Consider the following 18,355-nt stretch of genomic DNA (forward strand, 5'->3'; position numbering starts at 1 on the left):
AGGGGTCCCCAGAGGTAGGCATTTACTGAAAAGACTAGTACTAATAGGCCATACCTTTTTGCGATTATCAATGTTTTCTAAGTTTAAGAAATGTTCTGTATTTCATTGTATTTCATATTTAATGTGCTATTAGGCGGAGGTGATTTCATTGCGTTCGTCTTTTTTTTTGTCTTGGCTACATGGCAATTAGAGATGAATGGCGTGATCAATGTACATGAAAAGGCTGACGTGGTTCCAAGAACGCATGGTATATATTATCCTCATACGTTTTGAAAAATCCTCCATTATCCCCCTTTTGACCATCTCATGGCCGGTTAGCTCAGTTGGTTAGAGCGTCGTGCTAATAACGCGAAGGTCGCGGGTTCGATACCCGTACTGGCCAGAATGTTTTTGTAAGGGTCGCAATCAGCTATCTTGAAATGAACCCTGCGTTACCGCCCTGCTTACATTTACATTTTACATTTTTGGCATTTAGCAGACGCCTTATTCCAAAGCGACTTACAATCAATACATTTGAATGCTAAGCATGTGAACCATCAGTCCACCATTCGTGGCAGGAAGAGTAATCCAGCTCAGGCCCGGGGCCACTGATAGAAGGAGAAACCTTCTTCTGTCACCTTCTTCTAAAACCTAGTTTATTTTTTATTTTTATACTGGAGGAACAGAGAAACAGTACAAGGGGGGCAATAGAAGTTCTTAGGGACACAGTAGAGAGATGGGTCTTCAGTCTATGACGGAAGATGGGTAGTGACTCTGCCGTTCTGACAGCCGTGGGGAGCTCATTCCACCAGCGGGGAGCCAGTGTTGTGAAGAGACGTGATCGGGCAGCGGGTGCTTCAAGTGTCCTATTCCATCCCTGGCCTTTCTCATTGTATTTTGCTGATCATTTCCTTGGAATATTAACATAAGATAAATCATCTTTAGATAAGGTTCAGAGAAAGTCCCACTCCATAGGCTATTCATGCATTTACTGTGAAGAAATGTTTCGAAACACACATTACGCGTAATTATTTATGACAATAGATTATGCCAAATGTTTACAACAAAAAATAATGGAAATATACTTCCAGCCATAACTTTCCTCTTCAAACAAAGTCAAAGGAGATCAGTCTTGATCAGGCATACACACACAGGAAAACATCAGACTTTTTTCAAACGCCTTAACTCTCAACACGGCGAATAATAACGATTTATGCCGGCTTTGTTTGAAGAGGAAAGCGACGTCTAGAACACTACCTCCATCCTCTTTTTTTAAACGTATTTTTATTTCTTATTTGTGTGTGTGTGTGTGTGTGTGTGTGTGTGTGTGTGTGTTCTAGACACCTGTCCTTTTTTTCACAACGTTTAACTCCTAGCTGTACGGAAAAGTTATTTTAACAGAAGAATCCCATTTAAAACTTTAAAAAGCAAGAGTAAAGAGCCAGATAAATTGTGGATTGCCTACTATGTGCCAAAGAAAATGTAATATGCTTGAATGTCTGGTGCCCTGTAGCTCTTGTTCCTATAGTGAGCAAATGTTTGACACTCGCCACAAAATAATCTGTAGTATGCTACCACCCACCCTAGACCCCCGTGTATGGATAGTAGAGTTGAAGCCGTTGCTATAGACAACAAACCTTTAGTGATCAAGTCAAGTTAGCTGATGACGGTGCAGGCCTGATCAACAACAACATGGCGGCCTACAGTACAGAGGATAAGTTAACCACCTAGTATAATGCTGCCTGGAAAATTGCTGCTCATTGAGAGAGCACTGGAACTTCTCAACATCATCACTCAAGTGCTGAAGACTGTGGATGTTGTACACTGGAAAGGTTTCCCCATAGAAATTCACAGCATTGTCTACAAAGTGTTTTAGCACATCCCTGGCATAGTCCAAATAGGCTTTTCTCTGTTCAGTGTCAGACTGCAGGAGAATTGAGATACCAACTGTGAGACACATCAGGTGGTCATAGTGGGCATCGGGCAGTATGCCTTGAAGCACAATTGGCCCAGTGTAGAGAAGGAACTGACGAAGTTCCGTAGCTTTCCATCTATCCAACTCGTCCAGAGACCTGGGTTGCCTTGCAAATTCAGAAGGCATTGCTCCTCTGAGTGCCTTTAGCCGGTCTGATATTTATTTTCTCAATCTTGGTGCAAGTTTACATTCCTCAGGACCCTTCAGCAAGTACGTGAGAATCCTCTTAACACTCCCAAGGCAAACTAGGTGCATGTAATCAAGTACAAACTGGCTTACACAACCAACACCAGCAGCAATGAGGGGCGACGCCTTCTTCTGGTGGACTGTGTACTGAACCTGGTTGAATTTGTCATCCGTTCTTTTTACATGTTCACCTCCTGTTGTGTAAGCCATCCTGCCCTCAACCATGTTGGACGCAGCCTCACATCGTTCGCAGCCCTGGTAAGCATTATGGCCTTTAATGCACTTCAGAAAGGCTCTTGCTGGAGGGTCGCAGATAAAGGCATTGAATATGATTTTAAATGTTGTTCCCAGATAAGAAATGCCATGTTCCTGAATGCTTTTCATTTCCTGTATCATGTCGTCCAAATAGTCATCCACCGAGTTGGGTTTTGTATTCCCACAATAGAGGGCAACAAGAAAAGGCTCTACATCCTTTAATTTTCCCAAAATAGGCCAGAACTGGGTTTGAGAGAACTTGTACAAGGGAAGGCCGTCTACGTTGATATCAACTACTACCGGTCCAGTTGGGTTAGTGCACTGCGTTAGATGCCTGATGATGCCACTTTCAAGCCCAAAATACATATATGTTCCCCCACACTTAACTTGGCTCTCAATATAACGTGGAGTTGCAAGCAGTGTACGAGCATCTCTAGGCAGATTCAGGCCATGTATATTGAGGACGCGGAGCAGCTCATTCAAACTCCTCTGTGTTTGCTGTGTGCCGGTGGCCCAAGCTGCAAGGTCCCGTCTTAAATTGGACTCTTCAGCCTCTGGTGCAGCAGTCTCATCTTCCGGTGCAGCAACTTCATCCTCTGGTGCAGAGTCTAATTCTAAGAGCTCTCCATCTGAGCCACTGGAGTCTGGATTTTCCCCAAAGTCCTCATGCTCCTCTGTTTCGTCATTACTCTCATAGTTAGAGCTTTGCTGAGTCAAGTTAGACACGTCCTCTTGCATGTCCCCCTCCTCACGTGTGTCCCCCCCCTCCTCCTGCTGTGGCACATTCTCTTCAGATGGCTCTTCATCACTGCTTGATGGTACGGCAGCATCCAATCTAGCCCTTTTTTGTTTCCAGTCCTTTGTGTAGTTGGAAGCCATGTTTATTTGTGGTGTGTAAGTAACATACAACTCACCAAATAGTGTGAAGTACTGGTCTCAGCCACCAGCTGAGAAACTGGAAAAGAAACCAGAAGTTCGTAAGTTCTCTAATTACACAATACACAGCACCATTAGAACTGCACATGAGCAGTATTGCAGTTTGATATTGATGATTAAAATGGAGACTATTTACAAAGGATGAGTCAGGTCATAAATTCATACAGAAAAATTCCAGTTAAATCAATAACTAGGGGTGTAACGGATCACCAAACTCACGGATCGGATCGTGTCACGGATTTAGAGTCACGGATCGGATAATTTTCGGATCAACACAAAACATTTTATCTTTTTATAAAAACTACTTTTTCCTTGAACATCACTGCTGCAATCTGGTTGCCAAGTGAAACCTAACTTTACCTAAATAATAAAGTGAAATCCTTTAAACATGGTATAACAAATAAAAAAGTAAATAAAGCAAAGCAGCCTCAAGTTTATAACTTCATATTCATTTTCAAAAAGATGATGTCCACATTGTCTGGGGAGAGGGTAGATCTATTTGCAGTCACTATGTCTCCTGCTGTGGAGAATAATCTCTCGCTAGGAACTGAAGTAGCAGGCACAGCCAGGTAGCGTGGCTCAAGCACGTTGACCATATTTTGAAACCCTCTGTTCTCCACAACGGAGTATGGCCTCATGTCTGTCGCGCTAAACTTCCCAATGGAATTTGTAATGGCTTTAGCACGGTTTGAGTCTGCAGGAATGGGTTGTTTAAATGACATTTGGAGAAGTTGTTGTTGTTGAGCTACCTTTTTCTTGTCTTTTTCTTGTCACAGATTTTTTTTTTCTCTCGCAGGGCTCAGGCAGGGCCGGACTTATGCATGGGCTTGAGCCCAGGGGCCCCGGGCTACAAGGGGCCCAAAATAAATCCATAAATAAATAAATATTTGCTCTTTGATTTTGAATTCATAAATTACGTTCAAATTGGAAAAAATTGTTTTGTCGCAGCGCAGGGCACGGAAATACAGCCCCCCCCCCTCCCCCGCGGGCATGGAAATACAGCCCCTATCACTATTCCTACTGGACGCTCTGATGAATGACGTGTTTTAATTTGTTTAATTATACTGTATATTTAGGCCAATGGAGAGGTTTACATCGACGCATCACGCGCAGGGCAGGGGCATCATCTTTGGTGGAGCGATTGTCAATGTCATGATCATGGCGGACAGGAGGAATTACGAGAGTGGAGCGCAAAAAAGAAAAATGAAAAATGAAAAAGTGGAACGCGAAAGGGAGACACTGAGAAAAACTCCAAAACTTACTGGGTTTTTCAAACCAGTCGTAGATGCTTCATGAGTTCAGACACTCGCGCCCAGACACATACTGTAGCTGTCCAATACACACCTCACTTACATTTCGTCTCAGGCACCCACACACTCCCCCCACGTAGGCCCTGTTAGTGTAGGTTTGTTATTTTGTCTGTCTTTATTAAACATTAAACATTATGCCACATTTGACCGCTTGGTTCAGGCCTAACACTTGCTTTTTCTTCATGTGCTTTATGCCAATAACATACTCCATTGGGATACGTGTGTTTCTGGTCATAGGTTCTGGTTGGTGTAGTTGTAGCTTATCATTTTTAGTGTAGGTAGGGGCTCGAACAATGACTCAAGCCCAGGGGCCCCCACCCCCCTAAGTCCAGCCCTGGGCTCAGGGTATCAGATTTCAGGGTATCAGGTTGCACACAGCTTCATGGCAACTCTACGTCGTGATTTACAAGAGACATTAACTCTCTCTCCGCAGTCGGAGATCGAACCTGAGGCTGGTCCACCTCCCGGAGGGTGCGGAGGGAAAAGATGCTTGCTCATTTTTGGAGCAGTGGATTCCCGACGCCCTGGATAGGGGTCACTACGCTTTCCTCTGATCATCGAGAGAGCTCACCGAATCTCTGGCCCAAGGTCCACCGAGGGCTCTGATAATGACATTCCTAAACTACAAGGATAAGGTGCGCGTCGCGAATGCAGCCAGGGCGAAAGGGAGAGTTCTTTACAAGAATCAGCACGTTATGTTTTTCCCAGATCTACCCATGGAAGTTCATAAACAGCAGAAGCGATTTGACGGCGTTAAACAGCGGCTACGGGCCAAGGCTATCCGATATGGAATAATCTTCCCGGCGCGCCTGAGGATAACCCACAACGACCGTTCATATGTGTTTGAAACACCGACAGAGGTAGAGCATTTTTGGGAGATACTAAGCAATGATGGAGTAGCAGAACAACGATGATCAACGCACAGTAAGACTCTTTTTTTTTCTTTTCCTGTGTGTGTATGTCAGATCAAGATTGATCTCCTTTGACTTTGTTTGAAGAGGAAAGTTATGGCTGGAAGTATATTTACATTATTTTTTGTTGTAAACATCTGACTTTTCTCAAACGCCTAACTCTTAGCCTATTTCAACACGGCGAATAATAACGATTTATGCCGGCTTTGTTTGAAGAGGAAAGCGACGTCTAGAACACTACCTCCATCCCCCTTTGTTAAACGTATTTTTATTTCTTATTTGTGTGTGTGTGTGTGTGTGTGTGTGTGTGTGTGTGTGTGTGTGTGTGTGTGTGTTCTAGACACCTGTCCTTTTTTTCACAACGTTTAACTCCTAGCTGTACGGGACTATATGAACACGGCGAACAATGTAAGATCTTGCTTTGAATTATTTCTATGAAATTGGTCCTTGTTTAAAATGATATGCTACGCTTTCGTTTAATGCATAGACGATGAAATGTATGATATATGCTTGTTTTGTTTCATTTGCTCACAATGCTTGGGCTGTCATTAAAGTGAGAATAGAACTATGCACTTGTGGCGGGGCTGAAGATGTCTAGAGGGTGTACAGAGAGGACAGAACCGCTGTACACGGAGGTGTCGTCGACAAGGGGGGAGGGGGCGTGTCTGCTAGAGACATCGGGGGGAGGGGGCGTGTCTGCTAGAGACATCGGGGGGGAGGGAAAGTGTTGATAATTCTATACTTAAGTAGGAGTTCTTTCGGTAGGTTTTTGTTGTTTTTTCTTGTCAATCGGATAGTTGCCAGAGTAGTTGGTGAGTCGCGAGCGACTATCGAGAGCTGAGATGCAGGGGTGGATAGTTCTTCCCCTCATTTCTCTATCTGTTGTTTGTTTTGGGGTTTTATTTGGGTTTTATTTTTCACAGGGACCAGGGGTTACTCATTCAGATAATGACACTCGTTTACAAAATGTAGCAACTTGTTATGACTAAACTCACGATTGTGAGCCTGAATGTCAGGGGGCTCAATTCGCCAAATAAACGTACATTTTTGGATTTCCTCAGAAGAAAAGCAGTTGATATAGCTCTAGTACAGGAGTCACACCTTCTATCTAAAGACACCCATCGTCTGGCTAACAGACATTATCATGTGATTGCTTCATCGGCTGCCAACACTAGATCTAAGGGCGTTGCGATCGTCTGTCGCCGTACTTTGAAATATGACATCCTGGGAGATTGGGCCGATCCGGAGGGTAGAATAGCCTTGGCTAAAATTCAACTCGAGGGGGAAAAAATTGTGCTGACCTCTGCCTATGCACCTAACAATTATGATAAACATTTTTATGATTTGCTGACCAATAAAATGTTGGAATTTCCAGATTTCAAATGTATTGTAGGAGCGGACTTTAATGCGGTATGGGATTATAAAATTGACAGAACCACGGCGTCCGAAGCCAGCGACCAGAAACAAGCCTCACTTGCTCACAAGCCTCTCCGTGCGTGGGCCAATCAGTGGCGTAGCGGACGGGCCCGCAAGCGACGCACCGCGGGGGGGCCCCAGCCACTAGGGGGCCCCCTAACATTGGATCCCCCTAACATTGGATCCAAACTTTTTTATAATTTAAAAAAATATAAAACAAAGAAAATAAGTGGCCCTTCATTGTGTCAACCTTAATTTTAATATATAGGCCTATATTTAAAAATATATACATAGTTAGCCGTATCCAATAGCAACATGACTTTGACGTCACACGTAGGCAGCGAGACACAAGGAAAATGAGCAAGCGAAAATACAATACAAAGTACAATAAGCATTATTTAGGTGGTGGTAGATTCTCTATTCGGACATTATAGCCGCTATATGTGGGACTGTCGGTCCGATATTGTAAAAAAATCGAATAAAAAATGTATGTTTACGGAAGTACATGTCTCAAGTAATATCTCGGCGGTTAGTCGAGTGAAAGAAAAACAACATACAGATGATAATTCACACAATATAATACCATGAAAGCGTACAGCACTAAACAATAACATTTATTTGCGCAGCATCATACTCAAACTCAGGCAGAAGGGCAGGGTCCGGCCAGGTTCACAGTCACAGGCTGTCAGTGCATCATACAGGTACATAATTCAGCATGGTTAGGCTATATATAGCTGTTTCTTTTTCTATTCTACTATTCTATTCTACTTCTGCTGTCTGCGTCTCCCTGGGTATTCCTAGACCAGATGGCAAACAGTAAAGAAATGCCACAATATACCAGGACTTAAGAAACGAGATGTCCAACAAAGGATTTGACTAACCCTGGACAATTTTACGCAACAAGTAGACTCTGATGCAGCGGAGACAGGGTTGCCAGATGGGCTGGTTTTTGGTGGATTTAGAAGTTTTTAGATTGGCTAGGTTGGAAATTCTCAATCCCATCTGGCAACCCTTAGCGGAGAGTCTACAGCTTGTATGTTTACAGATATCGCAAAGAAATAAAGCTTGTACTTTTCTACTTATAATACATTCTACTGATGTAGTCTACCATTTGGTTTTAGTTATTGCTCTCACTTGTTTGTACCTTTTGCTAAGTCAAGCATTTAGAATGTAGAGTGCATATTGCGAAATTTCGCAACGTCATATTTTATTTATTTATTTATTTATTTATTTTTACCTCCGTTGCGAAAGGGCCCCCGCCGCCACCTTGCAGGGGGGCCACAGGATTTTGCGGTACGCCACTGGGGCCAATGCTTTGTGCGTTGTTGACTCATGGCGCTTGATTAATCCCTCGGTTAAGGACTTTTCATGTTATTCAGCGAGACACAAATCATTTTCAAGAATTTATTTTATTTTTGCCTCCAAAAATCTTTTTTCTGAAATAGCTGACGTGGTCCATGTACCATTTGCTCCTTCTGATCACAAAGCAGTGGTCTGCTCAGCTTCACTTAGAGTTGGGACTAATAGGGCCCCTTCAATAATACCCTTTTACGTAGTGAATCGTTTGTTTTGCAATTTAAACCACAACTGGAAGAATTTGTAAACATAAATAAGGGTTCAGTTGAGGACCCGAGAGTGCTTTGGAATGCCGTCAAAGGTTTCATAAGGTCCAACACAATCCTGTTTTCCTCAACCCGCAATAAGGCCAGAGCAGAGAAATTAAATCAACTTGAATCTGAATATGCTCGCCTGGATAATTCACTTCAGCTTAAGTACAGCGACAACACCGCATTACAGCGCAATTTGGTTAAAAAAGAAATAAACTCTTTACTCAAACAACGATCAGAATTCCTTATTCACCGGGTCAGACAAAATTACTATTTTAACAGTGCAAGACCCAGCCATTTATTGGCCTTGAAGCTTAGGGTTAATGAGCGGTTTGCGGATATTTCTGCTGTTAAGACAAGTAATGGTGTTATTTGCACGGATCCATTGCATGTTAATTCATCCTTTAGGTCGTTTTATGCTGACCTCTACAGCTCTGAGATTGTTCATGATAAAATTGCTTGTGATTCATTTCTGAATGACCTGCAATTGCCTAGTCTCGCAGCAGATGAATCTGCATCTCTCGACCAGCCTATCTCCCTGGAAGAACTCAGAGGGGCAGCTCAAGATATGCAGAGGGGCAAGTCTCCTGGCATTGACGGCATACCACCTGAGTTTTACCTTCTCTTCTGGGACATTTTAGGCCCGCTTTTGCATTAAATGATTTTGTTCTCTATTGAGAAGGGCTCCTTTGCTAGAGATGTTAATATAGCGTTGATCTCCCTGCTGCTGAAAAAAAACAAAGACCCCTTGGACTGTGGGAGCTATAGGCCGCTCTCCCTTTTAAACTCCGAAATTAAAATTTATGCCAAGGTTCTTGCACGCCGGTTACAGACTTACATGCTCAAATTGGTTCACTGCGACCAGACAGGCTTCATCAGGACCAGATTGGCTTCAGACAATATGAGGAGACTCTTACACATCATAAATGGTGCTACCTCATTTAATTCTCCTACTGTGGTGCTGTCGCTGGACGCTATGAAAGCATTCAACCGTTTAGAGTGGTCCTATTTATGGACGGTACTTGAAAAATTGGGTTTCGTACGATGTTTTTAAATATGATCAAGACGATTTATTCTAATCCTTCTGCAATGGTAATGACTGGGAGGAATTTTTCGTCACCGTTTGCGATTGCTAAAGGCTCTAGACAGGGATGTCCGCTCAGCCCATTACTATTTGCGCTTTCCCTGGAGCCCCTGGCTCAGAGGGTCCGCCAGTCGACCACAGTCACACCAATTTCTATCGGTGGCACTCAGCATCACATATCCCTATATGCAGACGATGTACTTCTGTATGTAGATGATGCTCCTCAATCCATTCCCCATATTCTGTCCATCTTTGATGCTTTTAGCGCCATTTCTGGATACAGAATAAATTGGACCAAGTCTGCTCTCTTGCCGCTAAATGAGGCCATGCGGAGTGCAGTTGTGCCCTCCCAGATTCCGATAGTTACCAAATGTAAATATTTAGTCATTGACATCTATCCCTCACTGCTGACTACAGCTAATACCAATTTCAAGAATTTCCTTTCCAATATAACACAGGATTTGGACAGATGGGTGGCACTGCCGAATTCCCTGAGGGCTAGGGTTTCCATAGTTAAAATGAATGTGCTCCCCCGAATTAATTTTGTAAGTTCTATGCTTCCTCTTCCTCCCCCCGCTCTTTATTGGAACAAATTGCAATCTGCAGTTACTAAATTCATCTGGAGAGGTAAACGACCCCGAATTAAATTGACCACATTACAGCGTGAGAGACAGGATGGAGGCCTTTCTCTACCTAATTTTAAACTTTACTATTGGGCTTTCACACTGCGTCCTCTGGTAACTTGGTTTAATCCCATGGCTGAGGTTTCTTGGCGTGCTTTGGAAGAGGGATTGACATTCCCTCTCACTCTGAAGGAGGTGCTGTTTTCCAACACTCCACCTGCTCAGTGTAGGCGACGGTTTGGCCCAATCATTTCTCAATTAATCAGTGTCTGGCGAGCAATGACGAAAACATGCAAACTGCCCTCTGGATGGAACCCCTGCTCACCAATATTTAATAATGATGCACTCTTAATTGGGGGGCGTCCGATTAGATTCCAACAATGGGCTGACGGGGGTATTCATTCATTGGGCGATGTTATTGAAGAGTTACGAATTCAGTTTAATTTACCACGCTCCTCCTTTTTCTTTTATTTACAACTAAGGGCTGCCATGAAAACCTATGGGGTCCCATGGAAGGAGCCACTTCACAGGCACCCGGTGCTTGTTGTTCTGGACAGGGTGGGTAGTACGAGGGGCTTAGTTTCCACATTATATGGGTACTTATAGTAGTAAAACATACCTCCCATTGGCAGTTGGATCGGTATGGAAGGTGGACATTCCGGACTTAGACCTAGAATTTGACTGGGATAGAGTGTGGTCAGATGTCCTACAAACATCAAGGAATCCTGGTCACCAACAAATTCATTATAATTTTATTCATAGGACTTATATGACTCCTCGGAAGATGTGTATTATGAAAATCATAAATGACCCCAATTGTACTCTGTGTCCTCTGGGGGTTGTGGGCACATTTATTCATATGATTTGGGAGTGTCCAGAGGTTACAGAGTTTTGGGTAATGGTCGCTTCTAAACTTTCTGCTCTGCTCTCTGTGACTATACCCCCTTCTCCTTCTGTATTGATCCTCAATGATCTTTCCCTGTTACTCCTCCCTCAAACAAAAAAATGCATTCTGTTTGCTGGTCTGACGGCAGCAAAGAAAATGGTTGCCACACGTTGGAAGCCTCCACATTCACTTTCATTTAAACAATGGGTCTTAAGTTTTTTGGATGTTGTTTATTTGGAACTCTCTACAGCCCGTATGCATGGTGCTAAAGAGGCAAATATTAATTTGTGGATATCCACAGCTGTAGATCTTAAACATCTTTTGAGTTGAGTGTAGGTTATCACAATTGTAACTGACTTGTCCTCTGGTCCCTGGGGTGGGTGGGTGGGGGTTATTTGTTTTACTTTCTTTTACGTTTTGGGTCCCGACTTGTAATGTATGTCCCTAATACCTAGATAGCTATATTGTAATTTGTGTGTTGTGGCGTGGTTGCATGGGCTGTTGGGGGCGTTGATTGCAGGATGTGGCCTTGTTGTCTTGTTTTGTCATTATGTTTGTTTTAAAAGAAAATAAAGAAACATTTGATCACAAAAAAAAGAGACATTAACTAATATTAAGTAATGTTATTACTTGATTACATTTTGCTATTGTTCCGCAGGTACACATGCGTTCCGAACTGTGGAGGGTGGATTATCCGTGATCCGTTACACCCCTATCAATAACCCTTAAAATCAATAACTTAAAATAAAAAAAACACTGAAATTAAATGCCCACAATGAATCTCACAACCACAAATGTTACACATACCATTGTAAAATATATATTTATTTATAAATAAATGAATAAATTCTCATATCAACACCCACTTTCATCAAATAAAAAGTTAGTTTGGGATGAGATCGCCTGTCTGATCTGCTCTCCTGTCACTCAATTTGCAAGTGCAACAGTGGCTCTCAGTCAGTAGAAAACAATGGTGCCATTTCACTGACAAGAGTAAAGAGAAGGAGAAATGGCTCAAGTTTACAGGTTACCTCAATGTTTAGGTACCTATTAGCATTGGGTTTAAATCTGAAATTTTAGGCTACCTAATAGGCGCACTTTCACTTGCGTGCATTGCAAATCGGCAGCAGCTAGCCAGCACTATTTGCCTGCAGTTTAGACAAACCAAGGCCATGGCCAGTAACGTTAGCTAGCTCCACGCGGTCAATGGCGAATGTCGATTCCTCGAGTAGCCCTAACTTAAGCGTCCAATTCACCCAAAGCTGGTTAAACTCATAGCAATGACATTACGTTCTTTTCTGCAGTGTTTAACAAACAATCAAGTAACGTTATCTAAAACTCTAAAAACGTATCTAAAAATCTAGATAACGTTAACGTAGCTTTGTGTCGTAGGTTAGCACTTGCTAACCGCTTAGCTAGTTTCATTTACGTTCTTCGACAGCATGGTTTGTTCACAACAACATATTTTTGTACTCACCCGTAAATACCCCTTCAAATACCCAGTTAATGAATATGTACAAACCTTCGTGGTGAAAGGACAGGGTTTTCGACTTGCTTCACTGAAAATTGGATGTTTTTGCTGGGAAACTTCTCACTTGGTGTATCGCATGCAGGCTTCGAAACTCTCTGGACCACGGCAGACGGCAGAGAGAGAGAGAGAGTGAGTGAGAGAGAGAGAGAGAGAGAGAGAGAGAGAGAGAGAGAGAGACCGGACCACGTGATTAACTCGGTTCCCAAGTTGCCTTTGGGTCCAGGAAGTAACGTTAAGTTACTGTAAGAGTTAGCTGTTAGTTATTGTACACTGGTACACTGTTATTTAAGGTCGACGTGACCTGTTATTGATTTGTGTTTGCTGCCGTTTGGTCTAGTTGTTTTGACCTGTTATAGCCTACTGAATAAACGCCGGAGTCATGGCAAGAAGGGCTAGCTGTGTCGATTAGTGATGGGCGAAAATGAACGAACTAATCTTTTTGAACAACTCTTTTTAGTGTCCGATACGTGCCGAACAGTTTGTCAAACGTCCGAGTACTATTCCCACCTCCCTCCCTGATGCAGTCAAATCCCAGTGAGCAATAGACGTCTTTTCAACCTCGCGTCTACGCTTGGCCATCATATAAACCAGCTATATTACGGCTATATTTTCTACTTAACTTAAATGCATTAAAACCGTTATTAAATCCCTCTAAACTGTCAGAATACGTCCCAGACGAGTTTATACATCCAATTGTATCGAACCTTTCGAGTTTTGATACTTTTTTGCCAGCGCCAGCCCAGCACACATATTGTTTGCACCAGAGAAGTTTTGTGGGGTCAGCTGTCAAACGTGCGTGTGTGGATGTATCAACTCGTCTGGGACGTATTCTGACAGTTTAGAGGGGTTTAATAACGGTTTTAATGCATTTAAGATAAGTAGAAAATATGTTTAGACACAGACCGCATTTAGCTGGGTTAAAGGACAGCGATTTATAGACGCAATTTAAACCACCTCTTCTGCATGAATAACTATGCTAGACTACATGGAATCTCAGACTAAATGACGGTCTGGTACATATGTTGACAATCTACAGGCGTTTAGGGTATTCATTTAAACTCAACGTGCTGCTAGACTAAAACAGGTTTAGACACAGACCGCATTTATCTGGGTTAAAGGACAGCGACGTATAGACGCAATTTAAACCACCACTTCTGCTATATAACTATGCTAGACTATATGAATCTCATACTACATGACGTCTGGGACGTATTCTGACAGTTTAGAGGGGTTTAATAACGGTTTTAATGCATTTAAGATAAGTAGAAAATATAGCCGTAATATAGCTGGTTTATATGATGGCCAAGCGTAGACGCGAGGTTGAAAAGACGTCTATTGCTCACTGGGATTGCACCAAATACAAAATCAATAATTAAATAAGCATGGGAATTTTAGCTAATTTCCTTGCCAATGCAATTGTTGCAGTGGTCGTAACAACTCATGGTATAGGCTACCTAACAGTCCTGCTACACCAAACGCATGAAATCCATGAGACTAGCATGCTACGGAGTTGATACATTAGCCTACTGTGAAATGCTACCTGCAACAACAGCGTGTTCATCGCTACACATTAGACTGGGTAATGTAAATTGTTACGTTAATTTTGCGGATATGAGAAGTCTAATGAAAACCCTCTTTCAAGCATTACGATTTACTTTTTTTGCTCTATAAGAAATAATGTCTTTACCCTTAACATTTTTTATTTCAGGAGGTGTAACTTGATTTGGTTTCCATTAAGTTCCATAAGTTCATTAAATGTTTTCATTTGTTTGTTGGTGAATGTCACACCTGCTAAGAGAGACTTGTTGAAAATATCGTGCTCTATATTACTACAACATTTACTTGTTGGACAGATTATATTTTATTCAGCTGAAAGTAACTATATAGTGGCCCACCCACGACAGCCAGGTTATTCACACAACTAGAAAGATAATTGGTGTAATAAACTGCATGCAAATGATTTTCAACAAAACCCTATAAATTATAAGCCTCTTTCATACGAATGAGAAGTTTACCTCTTTTAATTTTATTTTAGTTCATTTATTTATTTCGTTTATTTATTAAGTTATACGCCGGCCTGCCTGCTAAAACACAGTATAGAACACATTGGAAGAATGACCATTTATTCCGGGAGTGTGTTCAACGATGTTACAGCCCTTAGGCTGACGATAATAACAAGTAAGGGGGTACTCGAAACGAAATACAATGTAGCTAGAGGTCTACATTTTTTTAAATACATAAATTAGGTTACAAACTATCACTGCTCGAATGGCATATAGCCTAAACTGTCCGACATGACATTAAATACGTTTCCTATCTGAAAATATCGGGGTAATTTTGCGGGTCGATTACGTTTGAAAAAAATCAGGAAATAATACCTAACCAAACTGACAGGCTAATATTTGCTGGTTAACAACGGTCCTTTTCCATCCTCATTTAAAAGTTCCCCAAAGAACCCCACGAGCCTCGGGCAGTTCTTCAATTAACCGAAAAGTTGAACCCTAAGGTTCGTAGAGAAACTTTGAAGATCTTGGAGGAACCTTTATTTAATAATTGTATCACCTAATTTGAGTACATCACTGTATTTTATTTGTATTTATAAGAATTACATATATATTTGCCCCTGCCTCGTTTTCTGTAACTTTATACTGGTTTTTCATCAGTATATGCCACTAAGGCTTTTGAGAAAGAAAGTTACATTTGATGTAGTGTTTCTTCTCTCAAGTGGTTTCAATGTGGTTTTATGTGGTTCTCTGCGTAAAGCGAGGGCCAACAGATGTGTCCAATACATTTAGAAAATGTAGCTAAACATAGCCTATGCACTTTTTCCTGGGTACTCACTGTGTCGCTGTTCACCAGCTGAGGTGGAATGCCGTCTTCTCCACCCACTGGTGTTGACGAATAACTATTTGAGGTCTTATACTGCTGCAGAAAAGAGGGAGACGGACGAATTAGACGTAGCATTGTGTTGTGACTTGTGGATTATCCGATCAGACAAACAATATCTAAACATTACATTGATCATATCATATCCTATCAAGTATAGGGTGTATGTATCATCGCGTGGTGACGATGGGACACAAAGGATTCGGACTGCAAAGATGCGGCTTTGCTTTCTTTCTTCTTGCGCTGCACTCCGCCTATGGAGACGTGAGCTATTCTGTTCCGGAGGAGATGAAACGCGGATCTGTGATTGGAAATATAGCCAAGGATCTCGGTCTGGAGGCGAGCATACTCTCAGCTCGTAAGGCTCGAATTGATAACGAAGGGAATCGCAAACGTTATTGTGAAATTAACCTGAGTACCGGGGATTTGATTATTGCCGATAGGATTGATCGAGAGGAGCTTTGTGGAGAGAAGGTTTCTTGTGTGTTTAAATTCGAGTTGATTCTAGAAAGCCCATTGGAATTGCATCGTATATCACTTCAAATCCAGGATATTAACGACAACGCACCTATGTTTCCTAAAGATTTGATAAAGATTGAAATTGCAGAATCTGCAGTCAAAGGCGCTCGTTATCGTGTGAATGCAGCCCGTGACTCAGACATCGGACAAAACGCTGTTCAAAGCTATTCTTTACAAAGGAATAAACATTTTGTTTTAAGTGTTCAAACAAGTAATACTGGTAGTAAATATGGAGAGTTAGTTCTTGACAAAGAGCTAGATCGTGAGCAGCAGCAGGAGTTAAGATTGATGCTCACAGCGATGGATGGTGGCACTCCGCAGAGATCAGGTACTGTAGTCATCCACGTCACTGTACTGGACGCTAACGATAATGCTCCAGTGTTTAGCCAGGCCGTCTATAAAGCCAGTCTGCCTGAAAACTCTCCTTTAGACACTGTAGTGGTTACAGTCAGTGCTACGGATGCTGACGAGGGGATAAATGGCGAGGTGACATATGAATTTAGTCCCATGTCAGATAAAGCAAGGAAACTATTTACATTAGACCATAAAACCGGAGTAATTACACTAAAGGCAGGTCTAGATTATGAAGAGGAATCGAAATATGAAATGTTTATAGAGGGAAAAGATGGATATGGTCTTTCATCTGACACTAAAGTAATTATTGATATCACTGATATTAATGACAACGCCCCTGAGATATATCTAAAATCTCTGACCAACCCCATACCTGAGAACGCGCCGCCTGGTACAGAGGTGGGCATCATTAACGTGCAGGATAGAGACTCTGAGAATAACCGACAGGTCCGTTGCTCCATTCAGCAAAACGTTCCTTTTAAGCTCGTGCCATCCATCAAAAACTACTATTCTCTGGTGACCACGGCCGAACTGGACCGAGAACTAGTGTCTGATTACAACATTACAATAACCGCCACCGACGAGGGCTCTCCGCCTCTGACCTCCTCTAAAACTGTTCAGTTATCTGTAGCTGACGTCAACGACAACCCACCTGTGTTTGAGGAACAGTCCTATAGTGGCCACGTGATTGAAAATAACAAACCTGGCTCTTCCTTGTGCTCCGTTACTGCTCGAGACCCTGACTGGAGACAAAACGGCACGGTGATGTACTCTCTCTTACCAGGTGAGGTGAACGGTGCTCCGGTGTCCTCGTATTTATCAGTTAACGGAGACACGGGGGTGATCCACGCTGTCAGGTCGTTTGATTATGAACAGTTCAGGAGTTTTAAAGTCCACGTCATGGCCAGAGACAACGGTTCTCCTCCTCTCAGCAGCAACGTGACCGTCAGTGTCTTCATAACGGATGTGAATGACAACTCTCCTCAGATACTATACCCGGCCCCGGAGGGGAACTCCTTCATGACCGAGCTGGTCCCCAAAGCTGCCCACGGGGGCTCTCTAGTGTCCAAGGTGATAGCGGTGGACACGGACTCCGGTCAGAACGCCTGGCTGTCCTATCATATAGTCAAATCCACTGATCCGGGACTTTTCACGATTGGTCTCTACAGCGGAGAGATCAGGACACAGCGGGACATTTCTGAATCTGACACCATGAAACAGAACCTTATTGTGTCAGTGAAAGATAACGGACAGCCCTCCCTCTCTGCGACCTGTGCCATGTATTTACTTATTTCTGACAACTTGGCTGAAGTGCCAGAACTGAAGGATAAGTCTTATGATGAGAACAACTCCAAACTGACCTCTTATCTGATCATCGCGCTGGTGTCCGTCTCTACCTTTTTCCTAACGTTCATTATTGTCGTCATGGCCGTGAGGTTTTGCCGCAGGAGAAAGCCCAGACTGTTGTTTGACGGAGCGGTCGCCATCCCCAGCGCGTATCTCCCTCCCAACTACGCAGAGGTGGATGGCACGGGAACACTCCGCAGCACTTACAATTATGACGCGTACCTGACGACGGGTTCTAGAACTAGTGACTTCAAGTTCGTCAGTTCTTACAATGACAACACTCTGCTGTCTGACCAGACTCTGAGAAAAACTCCAACTGACTTCGCTGAAGAACTTGACGAGTCCGAGGGGTCCCCAGAGGTATGTCTTAGCATACAGTCTGATCTTTATTTGTTATAGGTTTACAGACAATCTTTCACAATACTGGCTTATAGGCATTAGATTAGGCTATATTCTCTCCCGCATTGTTCGAAACCAGTAGCCACTTAAAGTGTTTCGAAATATCGTTTCACATTCATAGTCCACATTTTGCGGTTTTGATAGTCTATTT

General features: G+C 42.7%; 1 protein-coding gene across 1 annotated transcript; it reads left to right on the forward strand.

Moving 5' to 3' along the window:
- Positions 1-15,771: 15,771 nt before the first annotated feature.
- Positions 15,772-18,204, forward strand: LOC308153811 (protocadherin gamma-A11-like; the record flags this gene model as incomplete). The annotated part of the gene is made up of 1 exon (XM_080526999.1): positions 15,772-18,204. The coding sequence occupies one exon, from the start codon at positions 15,772-15,774 to the stop codon at positions 18,202-18,204; it is 2,433 nt and encodes an 810-aa protein (XP_080383125.1).
- Positions 18,205-18,355: the final 151 nt, after the last annotated feature.

The sequence above is a fragment of the Nansenia antarctica genome (genome assembly GCF_963989245.1).
Source record: "Nansenia antarctica genome assembly, chromosome: 3".
NCBI lineage: Eukaryota > Metazoa > Chordata > Actinopteri > Argentiniformes > Microstomatidae > Nansenia > Nansenia antarctica.